This window comes from Lacerta agilis, chromosome 10 (assembly GCF_009819535.1).
Source record: "Lacerta agilis isolate rLacAgi1 chromosome 10, rLacAgi1.pri, whole genome shotgun sequence".
NCBI classification, from domain to species: Eukaryota; Metazoa; Chordata; class Lepidosauria; order Squamata; family Lacertidae; genus Lacerta; species Lacerta agilis.
This window is the reverse complement of record NC_046321.1, coordinates 69786254-69812388: the sequence shown is the minus strand read 5'-3', so window position 1 is coordinate 69812388 and position 26135 is coordinate 69786254. Positions and strand designations below refer to the sequence as shown.

General features: G+C 45.3%; 1 protein-coding gene across 1 annotated transcript in view; it reads left to right on the top strand.

Annotated features, from left to right (window-relative positions):
- LMNTD1 (lamin tail domain containing 1) overlaps positions 1 to 24951 on the top strand; it is a 179890-nt gene extending 154939 nt beyond the window's left edge. Inside the window, exon 11 of the mRNA XM_033163258.1 lies at positions 24755 to 24951. Coding sequence (XP_033019149.1) covers positions 24755 to 24889 — 135 coding nt within the window. The 3' untranslated portion in view covers positions 24890 to 24951. The remainder of the gene's footprint in view (positions 1 to 24754) is intronic.
- Positions 24952 to 26135: the final 1184 nt, after the last annotated feature.

Here is a 26135-nt window from a genome sequence, read left to right as displayed (position 1 = left end):
GCCTCCAGATTGGGGCTTAATTTGCAAATGAATTACTCAGCTATCACAAACAAGTTGTTGGCAACAGTTTGTTGTTATTAACTTACTGGAATTTGCACGTAAAGGGTAAATGCTGGGAAGTTAGTGACTCAGCTTCTCTCAAAACATTCCTAGCAATATATGAATAGCTGTGTCCCTCCCTCATGCAAACCTGCTGTTTAAAATAGCCACTTAAGCTATCAGTTATAATGGAGGAGCAAAACATGGAACAACCATGAATACAAAGAAAACATATTGCTATAAGTTGTGGGCAAGGCTCCCGTAAAATCTCTGGATTCAGTAAAGAGGTTAGTAGAAGTTAAGCAAACCTCATAATTCCTGGCTTTAGTAAATGTTGGTGTTTAATCAATGGATTTAGCAATGTAAAAAAATAGGCTAGGCTTGTTTTCCTGACCAGGGAATTGCCTGGGGATGGGCCATTATGAAACAAATGCAGGCAGTAACCCATCAGGAAAGCCATCAACAAGGAAGACTCTCTGCTGGACAAAGAGGGGGGAGACCCTGCCCTTTTGTTGTTGTTGTCTAGTCGTTTAGTCGTGTCCGACTCTTTGTGACCCCATGGACCAGAGCACGCCAGGCACTCCTGTCTTCCACTGCCTCCGCAGTTTGGTCAGATTCATGTTGGTAGCTTCGAGAACACTGTCTAACCATCTTGTCCTCTGTCGTCCCCTTCTCCTTGTGCCCTCAATATTTCCCAACATCAGGGTCTTTTCCAGGGAGTCTTCTCTTCTCATGAGGTGGCCAAAGTACTGGAGCCTCAACTTCAGGATCTATCCTTCCAGTGAGCACTCAGGCCTGATTTCCTTGAGAATGGATAGGTTTGATCTTCTTGCAGTCCATGGCACTCTCAAGAGTCTCCTCCAGCACCATAATTCAAAAGCAGCAATTCTTCGGCGACAGCCTTCTTTATGGTTCAGCTCTCACTTCCATACATTACTACTGGGAAAACCATAGCTTTAACTATACGGACCTTTGTCAACAAGGTGATGTCTCTGCTTTTAAAAATTCTGTCTAGGTTTGTCATTGCTTTTCTCTCAAGAAGCAGGCGTCTTCTAATTTTGTGACTGCTGTCATCATCTGCAGTGATCATGGAACCCAAGAAAGTGAAATCTCTCACTGCCTCCATTTCTTCCCCTTCTATTTGCCAGGAGGTGATGGGACCAGTGGCCATGATCTTAGTTTTTTTGATGTTGAGCTTCAGACCATATTTTGCGCTCTCCTCTTTGACTCTCATTAAGAGGTTCTTTGATTCTTTGATCCCTCCTCACTTTCTGCCATCAAGGTTGTGTCATCAGCATATCTGAGGTTGTTGATATTTCTTCCGGCAATCTTAATTCCGGCTTGGGATTCATCCAGTCCAGCCTTTCGCATGATGAATTCTGCATATAAGTTAAATGAGCAGGGGACAATATACAGCCTTGTCATACTCCTTTCCCAACTTTTACCCTGCCCTAGGACTGGGTCAACAACAAAAAGACCATTCTAGAGTTGGATGGAGGAAGCTTCCTCCAATTGGTGGAGGCAGAGCCTAACCTCCATCATGTCTAGCAGCCTTATCCTCAATGGATTTGTCTAATTCTGTTTTAAAGCTCTCCAAGTTGATGGCCATCACTACCTCCTGTGGGAGTGAGTTCCATAGTTTAACTATCGAACTGTTTAGCATGTTGGATTAACCCAGAGCTTTCCAAATGTTTAATGTTGGTGACACACTTTTTAGACATGCATTATTTCATGACACAGTAATTCAGTTTTACTAGCAAACCGCAGTTCCAGTTACAGGTAGGTAGCCGTGTTGGTCTGCCATAGTTAAAATAAAATTAAAAATTAAAAATTCCTTCCAGTAGCACCTTAGAGACCAAGAACAAACTTAGTTGGTCTCTAAGGTGCTACTGGAAGGAATTTTTTATTTTATTTTAGCAAACCAGAGGTTCAACCAGGGCCGGCGCGTCCATTTAGGCGAATTGCCTAGGGCGCCAAAATGGAGGGGGCGCTGGCCAGGCTTGGGCGGGACGGGCTAGCAGCAGCTTCTCCGCTGTAGTGGAGAGGTGCTGCTTGCCTCTCCACCACCCCCACCTCCCGCTAAAGCAGGCTTTGGCGGGGGGCGGACGGGCGAGCAGCAGCTCTCTGCTACAGCGGAGAACCTGCTGCTTGCCTCTCCACCCCCCCAGCTCCCGCTAAAGCAGGCTTTGGTGGGGGGGGCGGCGGGGCGGGCGAGCAGCAGATTCTCCACTACAGCGGAGAAACTGCTGCTTGCCTCTCCACCAACCCCCACCTCCAGCTAAAGGAGGCTTTGGCGGGGGTGCAGGGGGCACCAGAAGGTGGTTCGCCTAGGGCGCAAGAAGCCCTAGCACCGGTCCTGGGTTCAACTAACCCCTTTTGAGCCCCAGGAGAAGTGTGACACCTACACACTGCAGCCGACACATTAATGTGTCACAATACACAGTTTGGAAAGTTCTGGATTAAATGCTTAATAAAGGCCCAGGGTGTCTGCTGCTCCTTGAAGTGCCACCTTAAACGAAAGACAGACTTATCATCCAACAGAGCATGGAGGATACACAGCAGATTAAATCGTGGAGGGGAAAGGGCCTCTAGTGGAAACTGTTCTCCATTTGGCATTTCTTCCTTCTTTCTTATGTCTAAATCAGGACCAGCTTGAGCCTCACATCTGTTCTTCAGAATGCTTTCTAAAAAGGTGGAGATGTTATTTTTCTATAGCAGATCAAAACCAGATCTCCACACCAACAGAGGACAGATCTACCAACAATTGTTGAATAATCGTGTAGCTCCACTGATTTTCATTAGCTAGGGTTTCTGAACCAATTTTTTGAGGGCTGTTACAGTTGTTTGACTGTATTGGATTCCTCAAGGACTTGCTCCAAGTTCTGTGATCCTTTGAAAAGCATTTGCAAATGCAATAGATTAATTATCTGAAGGAGCAGGCAAAGTCAGAAAAGTTGGCTGGAAGCACCTTTGAGGAAAAGTTAATTATGTGTTGAGGGTATATATTCTTGGCAGGATAAAGGGAAAATAGACTGGATCAAACTGAAGACTAAATACTAAAGGCCAAATACTTTTTATTCATTTTAATCAGGTGGTAAAGTGGTTAATGTGTAGTGAAAGGACAAGATCTGGTTCTGAGGAACACGTGGGAAGGCAAATGTTAAATTCTACTACCAGTAGTGTAGTGTAGCAGGAATAGGAAGCTGCATTACACCAGCTCAGATGTTTGGCTGGTCTAGCTCAGTATTCTCCCAGGGATGGCACCAGCTATCGACCAAGTTGGATACTGGCTGAGGGCCCCAAAGACTCAGAAGGGTCCTTCAGTAGTCTGACCTGGCTGTGCTGCCAGTTAGTGTCCTCCGCATTGCACAACCATTTTATCAGTGGGTGCTGCTTTTGAACAGTAGCAAATCATAGAATCATAGAGCTGGAATCCTGAGGGTTATCTAGTCCAACCCCCTGCACTGCAGGAATCTCAACTAGATCATATTAGACAGGTGGCCTTCTAGCCTCTGCTTAGAAATCTCCAAGGAAGAAGAGTCAACCACCACTTGTGGGAGTCTGTTCCACTGTTGAACAGCTATTGCTGTCAAAGCTTTTCCTGATCTTTAGTCAGAATCTCCTTTCTTGTAACTTGAAGCCATGGGTCCAGGTCCCACCCTCAAGAACAGGAGAAAACAAGCTTGCTTGCTCCCTCCGTGTTGGTACGTCAAGAAGAAGAAGAAGAAGAAGAGTTTGGATTTGATATCCCGCTTTTCACTACCCGAAGGAGTCTCAAAGCGGCTAACATTCTCCTTTCCCTTCCTCCCCCACAACAAACACTCTGTGAGGTGAGTGGGGCTGAGAGACTTCAGAGAAGTGTGACTAGCCCAAGGTCACCCAGCAGCTGCATGAGGAGGAGCGTAGACACGAACCCGGTTCCCCAGATTACGAGTCTACCACTCTTAACCACTACACCACACTGGCTCAAGGGGGAGAAGACGAGGGGTTGCTTAATGCCCACTGGATAACCAGGAAGTAAATAATAATAATACGCAACTCTGGGTGGTTGATTAAAGTTGTTTATTTTTGTTAATGTTGTACTGCCTGAGAAGAGGTATGTGGGATGTAAAGGTGCAGTCAAGTATTCTTTAAGAGGGATTCAAAGGGATTTTTAACCAGGAAGGCATCTTTGTTAGTAGAACTCAGATGAGTCAGCAACAAGCTGATTGCTGCATAAACTTATAAAGGGGATTGTTTAACTCTGCTAAACTAAACCTTCCCACAGGGCTACCGTTGAAGGTGACCCGGAAACTGCAATTAATCCAGAATGCGGCAGCTGGACGGGTGACAGGGAGTGGCCGCCGGGACCATATAACACCGTTCCTGATAGATCTGCATTGGCTCCCAGTACGTTTCCAAGCACAATTCAAAGTGTTGGTGCTGACCTTTAAAGTCCTAAACTGCCTCGGTCCTGTATACCTGAAGGAGCATCTCCACCCCCATCATTCAGCCTGGACCCTGAGATCCAGCGCTGAGGGCCTTCTGGCAGTTCCCTCACTGCGAAGTGAGGTTACAGGGAACTAGACAGAGGGCCTTCTCTGTAGTGGCACCTCCCCTGTGGAATGCCCTCCCATCAGATGTCAAGGAAATAAGCAGTTATCCTATTTTTAAAAGACACCTGAAGGCAGCCCTGTTTAGGGATGTTTTTAATATTTAATGCCAGATGGGCAGGGTATAAATAATAAATTATTATTACTACTACTACTACTACTACTACTACTACTACTACACCCGCAAGCTCCTTTAGTACCCTTGGATGCAGTTCATCAGGCTCTTGAGATTGGAATTCATTTAAAGTAGCTAGGTGTTTCTTTACTACCTTTTTTCCTATTTCGGGCAGCAGCTCCCTCCTTACATCATTTATTTTCTTATCACCAGGTTGGGCATTGCTTTCCTTTTGGGTGAAGACAGAGGCAAAGTAGGTATTGAATAGTTCCACCTCTCTGTCACCCAATAACATTTCTGTGTCTTGTCTCTGCAGAAGGCCTATCACTTGCTTGTTCTTCCTCTTACTTTGGACATAGCCAAATAAACCATTATTATTATTATTAATTATTATTATTATTATTATTAACCCCTATTGCAAGCCTGAGTTTATTGTGAGCTTTAGCCAGCCTGCCCTTCCCCTGCAACTGTTGGCAACTCATGTATACTCTTCCTTTGTGATTTCCCCTTTCTCCCATTTCTTAAGCTCCTTATGCAGCCACACTGATTTCCTTAGATGCCTCCCACTTTTATTTCTTGTTGGAATTGTCTGCATTTGGGTCTTCAATATATTTCCTTTTAGCAATTCCCATCCATCTTTGACTCCCTTCCTTTTGAGTATTTCTGACCATGGGATCTCACCCAGTAGCTCCTTAAGCTTGTTGAACTTAACATTCTTAAAGTCCAGAGTGCATGTCCAACTACACTCAGCTTTCACTTGCCTCTGTATCATGAAACCCAGGAGGACATGATCACTTCCTCCCAAGTTTCCGAGTACTTCCACTTTGTTGGTCAGTTCCTCCCTGTTGGTGACAACTAGGTCCAAGATAGATGGTCCCCTTGTTACTTCTTCCACCTTCTAGGAAAGTCAGCAAGGAAATGGAGAAATTTGTTGGACCTTACATTATTGGCAGAGTTTGAGTTCCAACAGATATTGGGAAAGTTGAAGTCTCCCATGATTATCTCTCCTTTTTGAATGTTTGGTAATCTGCTGTAGTAAGGCATCATCCAAGTCTTCAGTCTGACTTGGCAGTCTATAGCAGACACCCACAGTAAGGTCACGGTTGTTTCTCTCTTCTACAGTATTTACCCATATACTCTCAATCTGCTTTCCATGCTCCAGGTCATGGGTTCTTCACAAGTGTACATTTCCTTTATATATAATGCTACTCCTCCTCCCTTCCTCTTTGGTCTGTTCCTTGTGAACATGTATAGTCTATTGCTTTTAAATCTCCTCTTTGTTTAGACTGATACTCCCAGGCTGCACCCTGTTTTACGACTATTTTTTCCTTCTTACACTTTTCTCTCAGGCTTCAAGATGAAAGGACATCTTTAACTATCCTCTGAGAGAACAAAGGAACAAGCATGGTTGCCATGTTCTTCTCTATTTAGACCAGTGTGGTTTTCAAGCTTTTTGAGTCCACAGCTCCCTTAAAGAGCTACCCATTTGCACTGGGGTTTTGTTACAGGACACATGTAAGTGGGTTCCCAAGTTCTGCCCCTACCTCATTCTGCTCTGCCCCTTTTGGGAGCCATTTTTTATTTGCGTGTAAGTGGGCACTGTTAAGTTGTGGGTGGACACAGCAGACGACACAGTGATTTCCAAGCAGCTCTTGTTTATTCTCAGGCTGGAACAGAAGTGAGCTGAAGGCCTCAGCAGCCTGCTTATATAGAACTCAGCTACAAAGCAACAGTAACAACTTTCTGTAGTTAACCAATCCCTGAATGTCACTTTACAATCCCTCTTTTGCATATGCTGACCTGAGTGAAAACTGCAGCAGAATGAACTATATACACACACCCCTAGTGGCCTAGGGTGAGAACTTCAATACATAACACCCCTCCCCACTGAGATAAGGCATTAGGTTACAATCATAGTGGTTCCATTATATACAGCAATACTCTTGTTGGTTCATTAAGGCACATAGCATATCAGTTTCAATTTTCCCATTTTGCAAGCATAACAACTTCTATTTACAATGCAGCATTACGTGTGCAAATTGTTGGTAACATAGTCTTTTAAATAAGTCGGGCGTTTGGAAACCCTACCTGACCGCCGTGGGCCAGTATCAGAGTCTGGTTGGCTGCTTGAGTCCTGTTGCGACCGCAGTGCTACCAATGGTGGCGTTGCGCCTGAGTTCCCTGGCTCCGCTACTGTTGAAGGGACTGCCGCGAGCGGACTCGGTGGAAACTCAGGCAAGGCAGTGGTCCGAGTATCAAGGGAGTCAGGCAAAACCACTGCAGTGGCTCGGCTCGGCTTGGCTCCATGTCCGCAGTTTGTGAAGGGGGTGTAGGTGGAGCCTCGCCTTCCGTTGGTGTCGGTTCTGGAGCTGAGGCCGCAGTTGAGGGCACTACGGTATCGTCCAAATTCCCAACCCGGCGCCTTAGTTGGTCTATGTGTCGGCGCCACAAACGCCCGGCCTCAAGTGCCACCTGATATGAGCGGGGCCCAGTGACTCCCACTATCGTGGCCGGCACCCAAGGAATGTCCCCCACATAATTCCTGGCAAAAACCTTATCTCCGGGGATAAAAGACCTTGGCACGTTAGCACAGCCCAGGGGCTCAGCTACCCCAAAGTCTGGATGCAACCGGTCGAGCGGAGATCTGAGGCGACGGCCCATAAGCAGTTCAGCTGGACTCCGCCCTGTGGCTGCATGCGGGGTGATGTGCTGCACGAGCAAGTATTCCGTGACCCAGTCCTTCTGGTCCAGGCGCGCCAGTGCCTCTTTTGCTGAGCGCACCATTCTTTCTGCCTGTCCATTGCTGGCCGGGTGAAATGGTGCTGTTAGGGCATGGCGGATGCCCAGCCCCAAGAGGTACCTTTCGAAAGTGCCTGATGTGAACTGTGGCCCGTTGTTGGAGACGAGGACATCAGGACATCCATGCATTGCAAATAGGCCCCGCAGCACCCAGATTATGGCTTCGGTAGTGGTGGAGGGCGTCAGGGCCACCTCCAGCCATTTGGAATAAGCGTCCACCACTACCATAAAGGTCCGGCCATGAAAAGGGCCAGCAAGGGGGGCTTCCGGTTTGGTGCCGGATAATGGCGGAGCGGAGCTAAAGAGCTCCCGCTCCCGGGGGGTTTTAGGGGTCTCCTTGTCTGCGCCAAGGGCCCCTTAAAGCCACGGGAAGAGCGTCCCGTGGACCGCGGCCTCGTGGGTCCCAGACGTGCCGTCTCTGCTCTTGATTGACCCTCGTAAGGGGGGGAAATCAAGCGAGCGGAGCTCCGACACGGGACTGGAGAGGCGGATGCACCCCCCCAGGAGATCAAAGCAGCGATTCTGCCAGACCTGAGCACCAAGCTTTTCCTGCTAACTTCAAAGAAAAAAGAAGAACCCCGGCTGCTGTAAGTACGGGACTAATTGGATTTACATTTGAATAATTGGCAACCGGGAGGGATGATAAAAGGAAGCCCGTCCCTCTCCTTTGTTGTGCAGAGGAGGTAATTAAGTTTCAAGTGGCTGCAGCTGCATCACTAGATACAATGTTGCTACGAAGCACTTTGACAGAGAAGATGGATTAAATCCCTGTGTGGGGATTGAAGACTTTGGAAATATCTCTTCTGTGGCTTTTGGAATTGTTTTTGGCACCCTGTCTCAGGGAAAATGGCGCTGGAAAACTAGTACGCAAGATGGAAAATTACTGATATTTGACACCCTTTGTCTTCTCCAACCATGCTTGCTTTCGCTTTTAAACTGATTCTAGATCCGGGTATCACCCAGGAACAAAGAAAAATCCTTCTGCAATTGGAGTTTGTGAAGCGGAAAATGGACTGGTTAGGGCGTAATTTCAAAATTTGTTGTGGAGCAGGAGAGACCAGCCAGACTTGGGAGAATTTTGATAACTTGGAAGCAGACTTCTCCAGGGAACTGGGGGAGGTGCTGGAGAAATGGGACGAATTGATTCAGCAACCCCAGGTAAATGGACGGCCCTGGTGCAGTGAGAGACACAGGGCTGATGTTTTGACTGGAGCTACAAGATCCAGTCTCTGGAGTGGGAGTCCAGAGATGAAGGTGAGAAGATTTTTGAAGACACAAGTGGAAGAAAACCAAAATTGCGAAATGGAGTTGCTGGGAGAGGAGAGTTGGTGCCTCTTGAGGCGCCCAAGGAGGAGATTTATAAACTATAAGATGACACTGAACAAGGACAACAGAGGGAAATGTAAAGATGAATGGTGGGGGGGCATGGGAGAGAGCAGAAAAATGGTAAGAAGGGGAATAGGGTGAAAATGATAAAAATTGAATAAGGATGGATTTATGGTACCCTGAAGATAGTGTGTTAAGACTTTAGGATTTTGATGTTAAGTTTTAAGATTTTGATGTGACGATTTTGGGAATTTTGAATTAGTGAAGAGATATGTAACTGACTAATAGCAGCAGCTTAAGTGAAAAGAAGTATAAGATTGATTTAAGAATTATTTCATGATACTATAAGATGTTAAGTTTTTTTTATGATAGTATAAAAGGTTGGATAATGAATTGCAATGTTAAAAATGGATGTTACCAAAATATATTAGTATTGAAGGCAGAGGAGGGAAAGCGGGGGAGGTCCCTTTAGAAGATCAGAAACTAGATTTTGTTAAGTAGTAAGAGATAGATTGGTGTTCCAGTTTAGGTATGTATTGGTTTTGGTTTTGTTTTAATTGTTTTCTTTGTCGATTGTGTTTATGTAATGTGTTTTTATTGTGTTAATGTTGGTGTTTATGTTATGTTATGTTTTTCTCTTGTTTTACTGGAAAATAATAAAAATCTTATAAAAAAAAAAAGAAAGAAAAGGGCCAGCAAGATCGATGTGCACTCTCGACCAGGGTGCCTTTGGCGTCTCCCAGGTGTTGCCCTTAGCTGCCGGTGGTGCAGGTCTTGATTCTTGACACGCTTGACAGGAGGCAACCCAGGAGGTGATGGCATCGTCCATGTTAGGCCACCAGACGTAACACCGAGCCAACGCCTTCATTTTGACAATCCCTGGGTGGCCGATGTGCAGAGCCTCAAGGACGCGTTGGCGGAGTCTTTGGGGAAGCACGACACGGTCTCCCCACAGTAGGCAGCCACAATGAGCCGAGAGTTCATGCTGTCTGGTTGCAAATGGCTGGAACTCTGGTGTGAATGGCCCTTCTGGCCACCCCCTCCACACCCAGTTGAGCACACGTCTGATGGTGCGGTCCTGGGAAGATGCGGAGGCCACATTGGCAGCTGACACTGGTGCTGCTGGGAGGTCCTCAATCAGGAGTAGCGATGAAGCAGGAGCTGGATCTTCCACAAACGCTGGAAGAGGGCAACAACTGAGGGCGTCAGCATGGCCCAGCGATTTTCCAGGGCGATGGATGAGCTGGTAGCTGTAGGCTGCCAGAAAAACAGTCCATCGCAGCATGCGTGGCGAGAGGATCAGTGGAGTTGGTCTGTCACCCGCAAGGAGGCCCAGGAGCGGCTTATGGTCAGTGATGAGGTCAAAGGTTCTCCCGTAGAGATATTCGTGGAACCTCTTCACTCCAGCCACAAGCGCCAGTGCCTCCTTGTCGAGCTGGCTGTAATTCCGTTCAGCCAGAGACAGCGTCCGAGAGAAGTAAGCAAGCGGTGCTTCCCTTCCATCTGGAAACCGGTGACTAAGGACGGCGCCGATGCCAAAGGGCGAGGCGTCGTAGGCGAGGACCAGCGGCCTGGCTTCACTGTACTGTACCAGCACACTGTCCGATGAGAGGAGGGCCTTGACTGCGTTGAAGGCCGCCGTTTCCCAATGACCCCAGGACCACGGTGCCTTCGTGCTGAGGAGGCGGTGGAGAGGCTCAGCTAGCGTTGCTTTGTGGGGCAGGAACATATTATAGAAGTTCAGCAGCCCCAGGAACGCCTGCAACTCGGTCTTGTTCTTTGGGATCGGGGCCTCCTGGATGGCCCGGATTTTGGATGCCGTTGGGTGAAGACCAGAGGCATTGATAAGGTAGCCCAGGAACTCCACCTGCGGAACGGCAATCTGGCACTTTTCTTTCCTCACCTTGAGTCCGGCCTCCTGGAACCTGGTCAGCACGGCGCGGAGGCGCTCGAACAGCTGCTGATTTGAGTCTGCGGATACCAGTACATCATCGAAATATGGTACCACGCCTGGAAGCCCCTGCAGGAGGCGCTCCATGAGGCTTTGAAAGATGCCAGGAGCCACGCTCACTCCGAACTGTAGCCGGCGGCATCGGAACGCTCCTCGGTGGGTGACAATCGTCTGAGCTTCAGCAGTGGCGTCGTCGACAGGCAGTTGTTGATAGGCTTGGGCAAGGTCCAGCTTAGCAAAGACCTTGCCTTCGCCCAGGGAATGCAGCAGGTGTTGGACGACGGGAACTGGATAAGCGTGCTGTTGAAGTGCCTTATTGATCGTGCACTTGTAGTCTGCGCATATTCTCACCGACCCATCCGGCTTGACAGGTGTGACGATAGGCGTTTCCCACTTGGCGTGGTCGACCGGCTCCAAAACACCTTGCGCGATTAATTTGTCTAGCTGTTCGTCCACCTTAGCCTTGAGGGCGAACGGAACCCGCCATGGCTTTAGCTTGATTGGAGCGACTTGTGGATCAAGGCTAAAGGAGATGGGTGTGCCTGTATAGCGGCCCAATGTGCCATCAAAAACCTCGGCAAATTCTTTGGTTAAGGTTTCAACTTCCGCGTTGGAGATGCAGTTGATGCCGGTGACTTCCAGGCCAAGGGCGCCAAACCATTCTAGCCCTAGGAGGCTGGGACGCGGATCTTCAACTACCACAAGTCGGAGTGGGCCCGAGAAATTTTTGAACTTGACCTGGAACTGGCCGACGCCTGTCACGGGAATGTCGTTCCCCTGGTAGTCTCTCAGGTGTACGCGATGTAGGTCAAGCTGCCTCTTAGAAAGCTTGGGCACAAGTCTTTTGATAATGCTCCAGGACACAACAGACAGGGCAGACCCGGTGTCGATCTCCATGTCACACGGAGCTCCTTCGATGAGCACCGTGATGTGTAGTTTTCGTCGTGTAGGCGAGTCGGTTTGTCCAATCGTGGTTCCGGATGAGCAGCAACAGTTGGTGAGAGCGAAACAGTTATTGTTTGTGGACCAGGGTGAAGACTTGGACTTACGAGATGGTGAAGAGGCTGTGTTTGATGGAGTTGATCGGCAGACCTTAGCGATGTGGCCTTTTCTGGAGCACTGCCGGCAGGTGGCGTCTCTGAATCGACACTTGGCGCGGGGGGGGGGGTTGCCTCCACAACCAGCACATTCTGATTGGTCCTTGGACTTCTGTTTGAACTTCCTGCGTTCCCGCTTCATCTGGTGCACGTCGTCTTCGCTGGTTGACGCCTCGTCACTGCTAGCCTCTTCGTGGTGTACAGCAATCGGCTTCTTAGTAGGATGTGGGCTGCTGGCCTTGCGGATCTCTTGGGCGGAGAGTTCAGCAGCTTCTGAGGCCGCAGCCTCCTCAATGGCCTTCTGCAGCGTGAGGTCTGGCTTGGCGAGGAGACACCGTTGCAGACGGTTGTCCCAGACCCCGCAGACGATCCGATCCATCAGAGCATCGTCTAAGTCTCGGAACTCGCAGGTCAATGCGGCCTTTCGAAGGGCGGCAACATAGTTGTTTATCGACTCCCCCTCTGCCTGGTTCCGATGATAAAAAGCATGACGGGCAGCAATTTTGGATGGCTTGGGCGCGTAGTGGCTGCGTAGCTTCTCCCGTAGCACGTCCCACGGTGCTCTGTGAACTTCAAGTGGTGCGACTAAAACTCTGGCCGTCTCAAACACTTCGGGCCCACAGAGGCTGAGGAAGAGGCCTCGCTTCCGTTCCTCTGATACTTCTGTTAGCTCGTTTGCTTGAAGGTAGCATTCGAACCGAGCGAGGTACGAGTCCCATGATTCAGAGGCTGGGGCAAATGGCGGTAGAGGCACTAGTGTAGCCATGATTCCGATGCTGACATGGTGGGCGACGGATGGAACACAGTGCTCTAGCCAGAACAGGCAGCTCTGAATTGGTTCTGTTCAGTGATTTCACTCAGCGTTTCAGCTCAGTGATTCAGCTCAGTGATTTGCTCTTGCTCCAAGAATGGCGGTGTCTGTCTGTGTACTGATGTCCATGATCCTACCTTCGTCGCCAGTGTTAAGTTGTGGGTGGACACAGCAGACGACACAGTGATTTCCAAGCAGCTCTTGTTTATTCTCAGGCTGGAACAGAAGTGAGCTGAAGGCCTCAGCAGCCTGCTTATATAGAACTCAGCTACAAAGCAACAGTAACAACTTTCTGTAGCTAACCAATCCCTGAACATCACTTTACAATCCCTCTTTTGCATATGCTGACCTGAGTGAAAACTGCAGCAGAATGAACTATATACACACACCCCTAGTGGCCTAGGGTGAGAACTTCAATACATAACAGGCACCCACATGTCAATGGGAACCCAAGCAATGCCACCACTTTGCAGGGCCGAGCTGACACACTCCACATGGCAGCCCCAGCCTGCCTTTCCCAAAATTAGGAGTGAGAAACATTGCTTGGAAGTAACATGCACATTATTTTGTATATTTATTAAGTCTTTTACTGCCACTAATTTTATCGTCGCCAATTTCCTTTTAAATTTAATTGTGTGAGTGTAATTGCTGTTCCTGCGTTTTTTGTCTTGTCTTGCTATGAGCTTAAAGCTGAAATAAACTGATTGACAGGAGAGAGAAACACAGAGGAGACTCCCCACTTTCAGAGTTATTTTTACATTTAGCTTATTTTGTTTGCTGCTGTTCTTATAAATTTGTACCCGGTATTTCTGCTGAATTTGCACACCTTAGGCAATTTCTATTGGAAATGCAAATACCTTGGTTCACGAACAGCTTAGTTGTCAAACAAATCGGCTCCCGAACGCCGCAAACCTTGGAAGTAAGTGTTCCAGTTTGCAAATGTTTTTCGGAAGCTGAACTTCCAACATGGCTTCCACTTGAGTGCAGAGAGCTCCTACAGCCAATCGGAAGCTGCATCTTGATTTTCGAATGGTTTCTGGAGTCAAACTTCCAGAATGGATTGAGTTCCAGAACCAAGGTACCACTGTAAATACTTATAAAGAAAATTGTGCAACTCTGTATAGGAACCTTCTCAGAAATGGAGAATCTATAGGACACCACTTTCATAGTTAGGTCACTTGCCCAACTGTTAAGGATATGCCTCATTATAATTTAGTAAATATCCACTGCAGAATTTGTGTGTGTAACAAAATTTTATTAGTTTTTAAGCAAATACAAATACAATAACCATTAAACATCCAGCAGTACAGGTAATGGTGTTTGTTTTATCCATTATATTTAGATATACACTTACACATTCAATGTTAAAACATATTATCCCTCCACTAAGAATAGCAGAATTTGTATATTAAATACAGTGGTACCTCTGGATATGAACTTAATTCGTTCCAGAGGTCCGTTCTTATCCTGAAACTGTTCTTAACATGAGGCACCATTAGTGAAAGCGTGCTTCCCGCTGCGCCTGCCCCTCTAGTGCGCTATTTCCGCTCACATCCCAGGGCAAAGTTCACATCTGGAAGCAACTGCTTCTGGGCTAGCGCAGCTCGTAACCCGATGCATGCGGAACCAGAAGCGTTTGTATCCAGAGGTACCACTGTAAACACATTTCCTCTTGAAATAAACATTTCTATGCATATTTTAGTTCAAAATATTTTATTTCAAAATATACATTGTTTAAAAATGGATTGTTAAATTTTTTTTGATGAGTTTTACTAGTTTTTTGAGTTGAGAACTGCATTGGAATATACAGAAATGCTAAGTAAATCCTAATCCACACACTAGTCTGGGAAGTGTGATTTGGGGCACTTCATACCAGAATTTGCAGAGATCAAATCTAAGAGCAGGGTTCCTGGCGCAGAACATTGCTTAGATTTTGGTGTCTGAGGCAAACCACAAAATGGTGTCCCCCTCCCTACCAGGAAAGGAGGGGTGAGTGAATGGGGGGTGGGGGTGGGTAAAGATCTACATTGGGATCTGCTGCCCCTGTGGATCCTGCTGCCTAAGACAGTCACCTCACCTTGCCTCAAGGGTGGGCTGGCCCTGCAGGTACACTAACATGCTTCTCCCTCTTTGCCTCAATATCCATGCCTTCATTTGGGCCTATCAGCATTTTACAATCTGTATGGTGAAGAGTCCCTTGCGAGGCATAAAGCCTTGAAACTCAATATGTTGAAAAGAAGAGAAATAATTATCACCAGTGTCAGAGGTCACCAAACGCCAATGCAAAACAATGCAAAACAAGCCTTGATCTGGCATACAGTGGTACCTCGAGTTACAAACGCCTCAGGTTACAAACTCCACTAACCTGGAAGAGTTTCCTCGACTTGAGAACTTTGCCCCAGGGTGAGAAGGGAAGTCGTGTGCCGGCGGCGCAGCAGCAGCAAGAGGCCCCATTAGCGAAAGCAGGCCTCTAGTTAAGAACAGTTTCAGGTTAAGAATGGACCTCCAGAACGAATTAAGTTCATAACTAGAGGTACCACTGTATAGGCCTCAAATCCCATCTATGGGCTTAGTAAACATCCTGAGAGACAGAGAGCACTATCTGTGCATCACAAATGATGAAATCAGTATGTAAGTTACCCACTGCCTCAAGAATTTTCTTCTGTTATAGTTGCCCTTTATAATGGAGCTGATACCGGTAGTAAATGAGCAGTTACAAATTTGCATGAACATCTATCACTTTTGGTCTACTAGATGTGTCTATGGGAACAAAACTGGAGAGAACTGAGACCTGTCCGTCTAGGATTAAACTAGAGGGAAGACAGAAAGGAGCTGGTGCAGAAGACTGGTTAAGAACTACCCCATTTTGCAAGAGTGTTGCATGCTCTGAGTGTGTGAAGTGCTTTGAGTGTTCAGGAAAGAATGCTGTCAGTATTAAGAATTGATTCAGACAGGTCTTGATTGTGTGGGCTGCAGAGTCAAATTAAGTGACCGGCTATTTGAGGCAGTAGAGTAACTTCCAGACAGCGGCAGAGGACGCCGTTCGGGTGCCTGGGATGGTGCACCCAGGGGTGGGGCGAGCCACCTATAGGGGCAGGGCACACCGCAGGGCCTACAGGGTCTGCCTGCCTCCTCCCACTCAGCTGCCCTACAGCGGGGGGAGGGGAGGCAAAAGGCGGACCATTTGGGCAGCGCAGAGCCTGCGGCACCTAAGCCACCGTGTCTCTCCCAGGCCCCGAGGTGAGTGCCGCCCGGCATTTTCTCACCCCCTTCAGTGGTGACATGGGGGGCAGCCCGCACCCACCGCACCCCCTTCCTTCACCCCTGCTTCCAGAACCACTCTTGTTTTGCTAAAGTGTGGTGCTGTGCTCTCATCCAGATATGGGACACTTGGAATTCCTGGTTCCAGCAGCTCAGTGCCTCCTTCCTGCTAATGGTGTTATATATATTTATATCACAGGCAAGGCCAGGAGTCTTACGAATCCTTGTACCAGGGTCCTTCCTCCCACTGCGTGATCAGCACAGACTCGGCTTACAGATCTTACAATCAGTTCAGAATCTGTCTTTCTACCCCCCAACACCACGGCCTCCGCCATTTGCAGCGTGGTGATATTAACAGTAAGGTCAGACTACTATGGTTGTTTCTTGGTATGCTACTTCAGGGATAAGATTAACAGCAATATTTGATTGCAGTAGTGACACTTCATTCCATCTTCAGACTGTTTTATAAGGTCCAGTAGATACAGAGAAGAAACTTGAAACAGCCCACCAAATGTGGCACCTAGAGGGGTTCATCACATGAATTAATTTTTAAATCTTTACTTCCTATATTTATATACCACTTAATGGTAAACAGGGCTGGCTCCAGGTTTCTGGAGACCCTTGGGCACATGATATCATTGGGCCCCTGGGCCCCTTGTTTTCCTCAAGCCTCTTCCTCTCCTACCTCTTTGGTCACTCTTTCAAAGTAAAACAAATCTTGAGCACTATGGCAACCCCCCCATTGTCAAAGAAAAACAGGACAAAATGTTGAGCATTGCTGTATACCTGCCTGATTGCCACTGTGAACATTCTACATAAAGCAACATATAGGGTGCATTGAACTTGTAAAGTTGCTGCTGATCTGTTCCCACTTCCCAATATTTTGAAACAAGAAATGGGTCATAATATGAATGAATGTTGGGCTGCAGCAAAGTTATATCCCAGGATAAAGGTACTGAGATTTAAATTCTTGTCAGTGTGTGCCTTGCAGCCAGTTCTCAGAGATTGACTGCTCCTAGGTAGCAGCATTCACACCAAGCCCACTATGGCTGTTATCAGCACGGGGTCTCCTAAAGCACAGGGTTGCAGCTGTCGCACTTATTCTCCCACCCCCCAAAGGGCTACCGGTGAAGGGTCTCTACACCCAAGCCAATCACCGTTAGAAATATCTGGTGGTGCCCTTGGATTGGAGGGGGGCCTTTGTACATATGGTCGTACGTGCAAAGACTTCCCCAGGATCTGAAACCCTGATTGTTTACGTTTCAGATCCTAGGAAGTCTTTGCACATACAACCATATGTACAAAGGCCCCCCTCCAATCCGTACAGATGTTCATGCTGTAGAGGTGGATGTCCAAGAAGGAGTACACAATGTTGGCAGCAGAGCCACTTAGTGACCCTTATTTCTGTGCTGATGTAGATGGGAGTGAGTGAATAACACCTAAATAGGGCTTTTCATCTGTGTTTTGACTGTGGGTCACTGCTTATCTATCTATCTATCCATCTATCTATCTAAATTTGTATACCACCCTTCATCTGTAGATCTCACAAGATAATAATACATAATAAAAGCAATAAGACAAACAAACCAATAACCCCTCCTACCCCTCCTACAACACATTTAGGCTGGATCTAGACACATCAAAGAAGCGTTTCAGTTTAAAGTGTTAAAGATGGCGATGGCGAATCCTGTTTTTCTCTACCTATTTTCCCTGTTTAAATTTACAACAGGGAAAATAGGTAGAGAAAAACAGGATTCCCATCGCCATCTGGTGGCACAATGTATATCACACCTACAATGCATATAAATCGCATTCTCTTTACCAGTGTAGCTGAGTCCTTAGATGTCAATCTGCCAAAGGCCTATTTGAAAAGGAATGTTTTTGCCTGGCACCAAGCCAGAGCTCCCTGGGGAGAGCATTGCACAAACACGGAGCCTCTGCAGAAAAGGGCTGTTCTCATGTTGTCACCCTGCTTTTTGTTCCAGCTTAGCTTAGTTCTATTTTTCTTTTCAGATCTTTTCAGATAGGGAAGCATTCAAAATTGGTATACCACACCTACAGTTTGATGGCACACTCCATTTTACCACCTCGGACTCTACCACCTCATTCCTGCCTCCTGCGGTTGTTACAGGCCTAGATCAAGCTTCAACAGTTGTGAATCTTTAGAACCTGGCTGTGTAGCTGAGCAGGATAAATGACTGACTGTAATTGAAGCCTTCTCAACTTATATTGATGATTCACCATTCCTTCTTGCTTGATTTGAGGCACTTTCCTAAAATCAGATTATTTAAAGAAGTCAGTGCAGCCAAGGCCTATAAAAGGAATAACCTTACTAAATCTTTGCCTGTAACAGTTTTATTTCTATAGTGGACAATATTTAAGAATAGTTTCAAATCAGCATATAAAATGACATATTCTAAATATCAGTAACTACAGATTTATTCCTATAATTGCTCTATTGATCAAACAGGGAATGATAGTAACAGCTTTCCCTTTAATAAATTTCAGTCCCTGTATAAAAATATTCCTCTTGGTATCTATGTCAGGCTTTGCAGTGTAAATTTTTCTGCATTGTTATCTTTTAATGAGCCTGTTGCATAGTATCAAAATGGGTTTGAACTATGTGTAACACTGACTTTTAAGGGTAGAAATTCAAAAGTACAAAAGTGTTAAAAAGGAAGCCTACCAGAACACCAGATTATAAAGACATATAATCAAATTGTGTTTTAAATATAAGAGATCAAAGTCACAACACATTGGAAGAACATAAGCTGTGGAATGTATATTAGAAATTAATGTGCTAGATTCAGAAACTGTCCACAAGATGAAAAATTCAGGTTGGATGGTGCTAGAAATCCTATGGCTCATAAACACTTGCTTGGCCTGGTGCTGAGCTTCACCTCTGTTATAACAATGGCTTGATCTGCAGAAATCAGCCAGTGAAGTTTTTCAGAATTTGGAAATAAAAACTTACTTGCTAGGATCTTCATACCGAGTTGCTGTTAATGTCACAATTACAGCAGCCAATTCTAACACTGAATCGTAGCATCACTACACATATATTAAATAAAGAAATCCAGAAAGGTCCTCAGCTGTACATTGGGTGAGGTTTCTCCCGGGGGCTCCTACATGTACATCACTTGACTTCACTTTCCTTGGTTGTTCCGTATATGACTGACAACTGAATTGATTGAAAAGCATTGCCTTCAAAGCAGCATCAGATAACAAGAAATGATTGTGGAAGGTGTTAGACATGTGATTCATTCACACATCCAGGTTGTTGATGTCAACAAATGATGAATGCACATGGTTTTCCCTACTTTGCCAAAAAGCCAGAAAGGCCCACAGCTGGCTTCATTTGCAGGTGTGCCTGGGCATTATCACATCTTCTAGCATCTTGACCTCATCACACAATACAGTCATAATGACTCACAAAGGAAACTTACTACCAAGCTTCTAGATTCAGGTAGGTAGCCGTGTTGGTCTGACACAGTAAAAAATAAAAAAAATGCACACTTCTTCAGGTATGCACAGGAAAGCTTATACCAGAACAAACTTAGTTGGTCTATATGGTGCTACTGCACAATTTTGTTTTATTTTTTAATTTTATTACCAAGCTGTATTTGGATTTCCAGTTCCAGTGAAGTTTTTCTTTTCTCCATCATCTTGATAGCCATGTGACCTAGTGTGTTTAGAACAACTAGGAGACCACTGGGATCTATATGACAGATTTTTTTTGCTGCAAGGACTTAATCATCTGTAAAGTGGAAAAGGCAATGAGGTGATACAACCTTGCAGAAGAGGGTTTTGGCTTAGCTTGTCAGAATGAGAAAAAAAACCCACAAGTGGTGTGAAGAAACCAGACTCCAATAAATTTAAATATCACAGCAATCAGGTGAAATCCATTGTGGTTAGATAGCAAAAGTCATGACAAGGCCACTTGGAAAGAAAAATGGTTTCACTTACTATTAGTTACAGCTGGATTTTCAGTAAGTGGGATGCCCAGAACACTTTAACAATGCTATCTCATATACTTCTATAACACAACACAACACAACACAACACAACACAACACAACACAACACAGGGATGTAAGGAACACCCAAAGCATCCAGTTAGTTATATATTCAGGTTAACAGGTGTGTTGCACAACTGTGACAATGTGGGCATGGGGTGCTCTTTCAGGATCCTCACAATGTGTTTATTTATTAAAAATATTGTAAACCACTCTTTGCCCAATAGATTTAAATAAAACCATAGCATTCACAATAATTTAAAGAGCCAGTTAAAAACATACAGCAGGATACAGTTTTACACAAATTAAAAGGCCCAAGAAAATATAAATAACATATTCTGGCACCTAAAAATTGTAATGAAGGCACCAGACACCATTGATTAACTAGGGTGCTACCACTGAAAACAGCCTCTTCTTTGTTATTGCACAGCACACTTGGGTTAATGAAGGCACGTGCGGAAGAACTTTGGCAGAAAAACATGCATGCACATGTTTTGCACATGATGGCTTTAATTACCATGTCACATCCTGCCATCTGTAAAGTACAATCATGTGTCAGCAATTCCCCAGATAGCCTGTTCAGTATATAGTAATCACTGATGTTGAGAAAAAAGCTCAGCTATGATAAGCCTAATCACTGATTAATTAGTGGATAGGTCACATTTGAATAGTAATCGTTAAATCAAATTGCACAGAGTCTCAGCTACCTAGATTAGGTTTTATCTGGTGGGTCATGTTGTCCCAGTGTAGGTCACATCAAAATCATCAACACAATTTCTTATTTAAGGTTCTCTTTAAGAGAACAAGGAGTGTGTGGGTGGAGAGAGAGAGAGAGAGAGAGAGAGAGAGAGAGAGAGAGAGAGAGAGAGAGAGAGAGACTGCTATCAACTATAAAAAGTAAATGTGGCCCAGTCTTGCAAATTGGAAGTAAGGAGATGATCCTGGTCTGAAAATACAGATGAATGCAGAACTAGAAGATACACTTTTTAGGACGTTTGTGTATCTTAGGTCAGTGCTTTGAACACTTTCTGCATTCAGGCCCCATCTGTGCTCTACATTTAAAGCGGCATCACACTACTTTAAACAGTCATGGCTTCTCCCAAGGAATCATTTGTTAAGGGCCCTGATATTGTTAGGAGACCCTTATTCCCCTCACAGAGCTACAATTAGCAAAGTGGCTTAACAGTCAATCCCTCTTCCCAGGGAACTCTGAAGATTGAAGCTCAATGTGGGGAAGGGGTGTCTCCTTGCAGTTCTCAGCTCCCTGAACAAACCACAGTCCCCAGGATTCCTTGGGAGAAAACTTGATGATATAAAGTAGTATAATACTGCTCTAAACGTATAGAGCAGATGGGGCCTGGGGGAAGCCTTTCCACATGAAAAACACCAGGCAGGCCCCACAAATAACCCAGAGATGCATTTTAAATAAAAGGACACATTCTACTCATGTAAAAACACGCTGATTCCCAGACTGTCCACAGGCCACATTTAGAAGGCGACTGGGCCACATCCGGCCCCCGGGCCTTAGTTTGGGGACCCCTGCTCTATCACCAGTTGTTAGTATGTGTGTTGTTTTGTTGTTGTCTGTAACATTAAAAAAAACTTTTTTAAAAGGGGAGGAAAAAGACTCTTAGAGCAGCCCTTGCCAACTTGGCACCTTCCAGATGTTGGCTGGTGGGAGTTGTAGTTCAAAGCATCTAGAGGACACAAATCTGGCAAAAGCTGTATTAGAAAAACAGGCTTTCAATATTGTTCTTATTACCCTTGTACGGCTAAGCAGAGCAAACTTGAGATGCATTGCAAGGACTCAAGTATGCACCTGCACACATACTGTGTTGCCAGGAATAAACTCCTCCATCCTCCATAAAATGGACCGAGACCCTCCCTCCACACACATTGCACCCATCATACTGTAATAGCAGCAGCACTACTATTATAATTGGGAAATGGCAGAGTGCAATATGAATGGCATCCAAAACCCCATTGAAAGAATCCCATGGACCTTTGTAAACATTGGCTTGTTCCCCATTTTGTTTCTCTCTCTCTCTCTCTCTCTCTCTCTCTCTCTCTCTCTCTCTCTCTCTCTCTTTGTAAAAGTGTGTCCAGATCAATAGACGGTCGTAATGGCCTGGTTGGACGCCAAGTAGTAAAAACATCTGACAGAGCGTGCTTTAAAACAAGAAATATCCCTATTGCTAACAATGCATTTAGGAAGGGGTTGAGAAAAAGCTTAATAATAATTTCCACCCTTCATCAGAGCATCTCAAATGATTGCAATACTTAATTAAGATCTAGAAACACATCTGAGTTGGTTATTTTAAAATTAGGGCAGAGAAAATTGCTTGGCAAAGGTCATAGTAAAATAAAGTCAGTGCTAGTTAATGCCAGGCCTTCCTGCTCGGATTTAGTTTAAACTCATTCCAAATATAGGGAAATCTTTTTCTTCTAATTCTCTTCTGATGGCCTGCACTTCTGAGGCATAACCTGGAATCCATCTCCCATACAGTCATACCTCGTGTTGCGTTTGATGCGGGTTACGAGAGCGCCAAACCCAGAAGTACTGGAATGGGTTACTTCCGGGTTTGGCAGTCGTGCATGCGCAGACACGTCAAATGACATCATGCGCATGCGCACTGAATCGCGACCCGCGCATGCGCAGAAGCGGCACTGCGGGTTGCGGACTGCTCAGGATGCAAATGGGGCTCGGATCCTGTTCACATCTAGAGGTACCACTGTATTAGCAGAGATATTTTACATCAAGTATTGTTGTTGTTGTTGTTCAGTCGTTCAGTCGTGTCCGACTCTTCGTGACCCCATGGACCAGAGCACGCCTTCTCTTTATTAAAACTTTGAGTTTCTTGTTGTTACTTAGATCTTCACCCACTTTTAAACAAAGAACAATAGACGTAGCTGTGGAAATTTAGAGCACTCTAAAGAGGCCAGCCACTCTTTATGTGAAAGTCTTAGATAAAAATAGCTTTAGTTCCATTCTCAGAAAGACCATATCACAGAGACATCTTCAGCACTACACTACAGTTGTATGCATCCTTAAGGTGGGAGTAAAGCTCCATTAATTCCCTAGGACTGAGTAAACATGCAGAGGATCAGGGTGCCCAAATTACCCGTGCATTCTGGTATAGTTTTTGTGATAGACAGGACAAATTTTCAAATATACTGAAATATACTGGGAGTCAAGTGTGAATTTCATGCTCTTTATTCCGCTCATAGTAGTGAGGAATGCAGTTCCCCCAAAACGTCTGCTTTATATACACTATTTACACAATGGGCCCCACGTGATTGGCTAATTCCGGGATACTCCTGTATGCCAATCGGGTTGCGGATTCACTTCCACCTGGAGCTGGATTGGGTGGCTCCTGCGGACCAATCGGACTGCTGCATTCTGGATCCTATTGTTCTAGGACCAATCAGACTGCTGCATTCTGAATCCTATTGTTCTAGGACCAATCAGACTGCTGCATTTTGGATCCTATTCAACTCAGTACATAACATATACCCTTGGAAACATTTTCAAGAATTCAGAAGAGTGAATAATACTAATGTTTGTCTGTTTCAACTAGAAAGACAGTTCCTGCGTGCTCTCATTCCCTAGCATCATGTTCCGTCTCAGTGATGGGGAACATGTGACCCTCCAGATGGTGTTGAACTCCATTTCCCATCAGCCCCAGCCAGCATGGCCTCCAGTCAGGGATGATGCATACTGTAGTCCAGCAAATGCATGGAGGGCCACAGGTTCCCAATTTGTGTACTGCCTTGAACAGAACATGAAGGTGAGATGGTAAAAATGAATGGATAGCTAGTAAAAGTCATGGCAAGGCCACTTGGAAAGAAAAATGATTTCACTTACTATTAGTTATGGCTGGATTTTCAGTAAGTGCTGATTCTGTTGCCTGGGACTCTTTAACAATGCTATCTCATATACTTCTATAACACAACACAACACAACACAAAACACATAAGAGTAGACTTTTCTTTGGCTCTATGGGACAACATACAACATCTGCAGTAAGAGACATTTGTGTTGGCACAGAGATAAACCTCTTTCCCAAAAAAAGACCTGAGGTCACCATAGTTAAGACTTAACCCAGAGCTTTCCAAACTTTACATGTTGGTGACACACTTTTTAGACATGCATCATTTCGCAACACAGTAATTCAGTTTTACTAGCAAACCGGAGGTTCAACTAAACCCTTTTGAACCCCAGGAGAAGTGTGACATCTACACACTGCAGCTGACACACTTATGTGTCACAACACACAGTTTGGAACTCTACTCAGTGTTCTTTGAGTGCACCCTTTCACTTCCTTACATATGAATTGATGGCTGCAAAGCCTTTTCCTAACAAGCAGGTGGCAAGTGATATTTTACTAGCTCCAAGAACACAAAGTTGAAGCAGTTGTTTGAGGTGCGGTTTTGAATCTTACAAAGCATTTGACTTCCACAAGCCCATCACTACCTCTTCAGGAGGAGTGGTGTTTGTAACAATGACTGAGTTAAGATCATTGCATGTTACAAGTCACTTATCTAAGGGGCACAGGAAGAGAGAACATATTGTATACCACAGGAAACAAGAGAATCTCTCGCCTACCCCAAAACTTTACTAAGGAAGAATTAAGTTCAATTAAGCTAACTGTTGAATTTTAGCAGCTGAATTACAGTCCTTTTTGCTTATTCTGTCTGTAATGCTTACTATCTTGTGGGGTTTTTTTCTTCTTCTTTTTTCTTCACAGCCTAATTTAGGTGGAGTGATTTATATAGGTTCAGCTGCACCCATCGGCTCTGCTTTACAGAAGTATTTTGCTCATTCATCTTGCAACTTCAGGCTCCTGGCCCAGACGCCTCTTACTCCCATTAACTTCCTCTAGCATCTCACAAAGGATCAATGAATAGAACTGGGTTATTTTCAAAATACAGTGCAGCAAAAATGGTTTTGTGATTCATTGCTCTGGGAATAAGGCAGCTTGGATATTCAGGACCACTCTAGACTATATGCTTGATTTCTCTGTAGGCCTCTATGTATCTGAAAGTTAGCTTTGTTGGTCGTCATAATTGTAGATGTTTCAGTCACATGTAAGACAATGTATAAACCTAGAAGTTGGCATCCCATTGACCACTGTGGGGCCCTACCAATACTTTTGGTTTAAGGTTACAGCCATAAATTACAATTCATTTTCAACTGAAGAAAACTGCATGGGTAACCTGACTTGCAATTCTGTACACAGCTTTGCTGTTTAAACTCCACTGAAGTTAATAGTATCAAACAGCTTTGCAGCGTGAATGTTTGCAGCCCTGATCTTTGAGAGTCAAAATAGCGCAAGCTCTATTGCAGTGACAGGGATGCCAATCCATCTTTGTGAAAATTTTGAATTTCAAAGCCAATCCCTCACAATTTAAATCAGAAAAGCACACATAAATTCTGTATGACAGCAATGGTAGATGTACAGGCACCAAATGGGAAATGTTGCCTGATGCTCCAACTCCCATCAGGTATGTATGGTGTGGTTTGCCAGGTTCTGAGACCCCCACCAAAAAAAAACAGGTGGTTTACTGAGCTTCTTGCAGGCATCACACATAGCTGGTGGGCTGTTTTTGAACTGATGGCTCACAATTTGCCTGGGCCTGTTTGTAATCCCTATCATGTGCTGCAGGCGGTCTCTCTCACCTTCCCTCCCTCTTAATAGATCATTGGGGGGGACGGGACTGCAGAACTTGCAGTACCAGTAGAACAAAACAATATTGCATCACAATAAAAGACAGCTATATTATATGTACTTCAGATCTCATAAAAATTATCCACCATGATAAGGAAAACAGCTCAAATTCCTTCAGCACTAATTTGAAGATAGAATCTTGTCTCTAATAAAAGTCAAAATTAAATCAAGGTAGTTTAGCTAACCTTTTCCCAATCCAGTGCCCTCCAGTTGTTTTGGGGGACTCCAGCTCCCATTTGGCCCAACCAGCATGGCCGATAGTGGGGGATGATGGGAGTTGTAGTCCAAAACCCCTGGAAGGTACAGTGTATTTTCAAAACAAATATTATCCAGTTGTTTGGAAGAGTACGTGGCTTCTGAGATACTAGATGCATTCTTGATCTCTGTTAACATAAAGAAC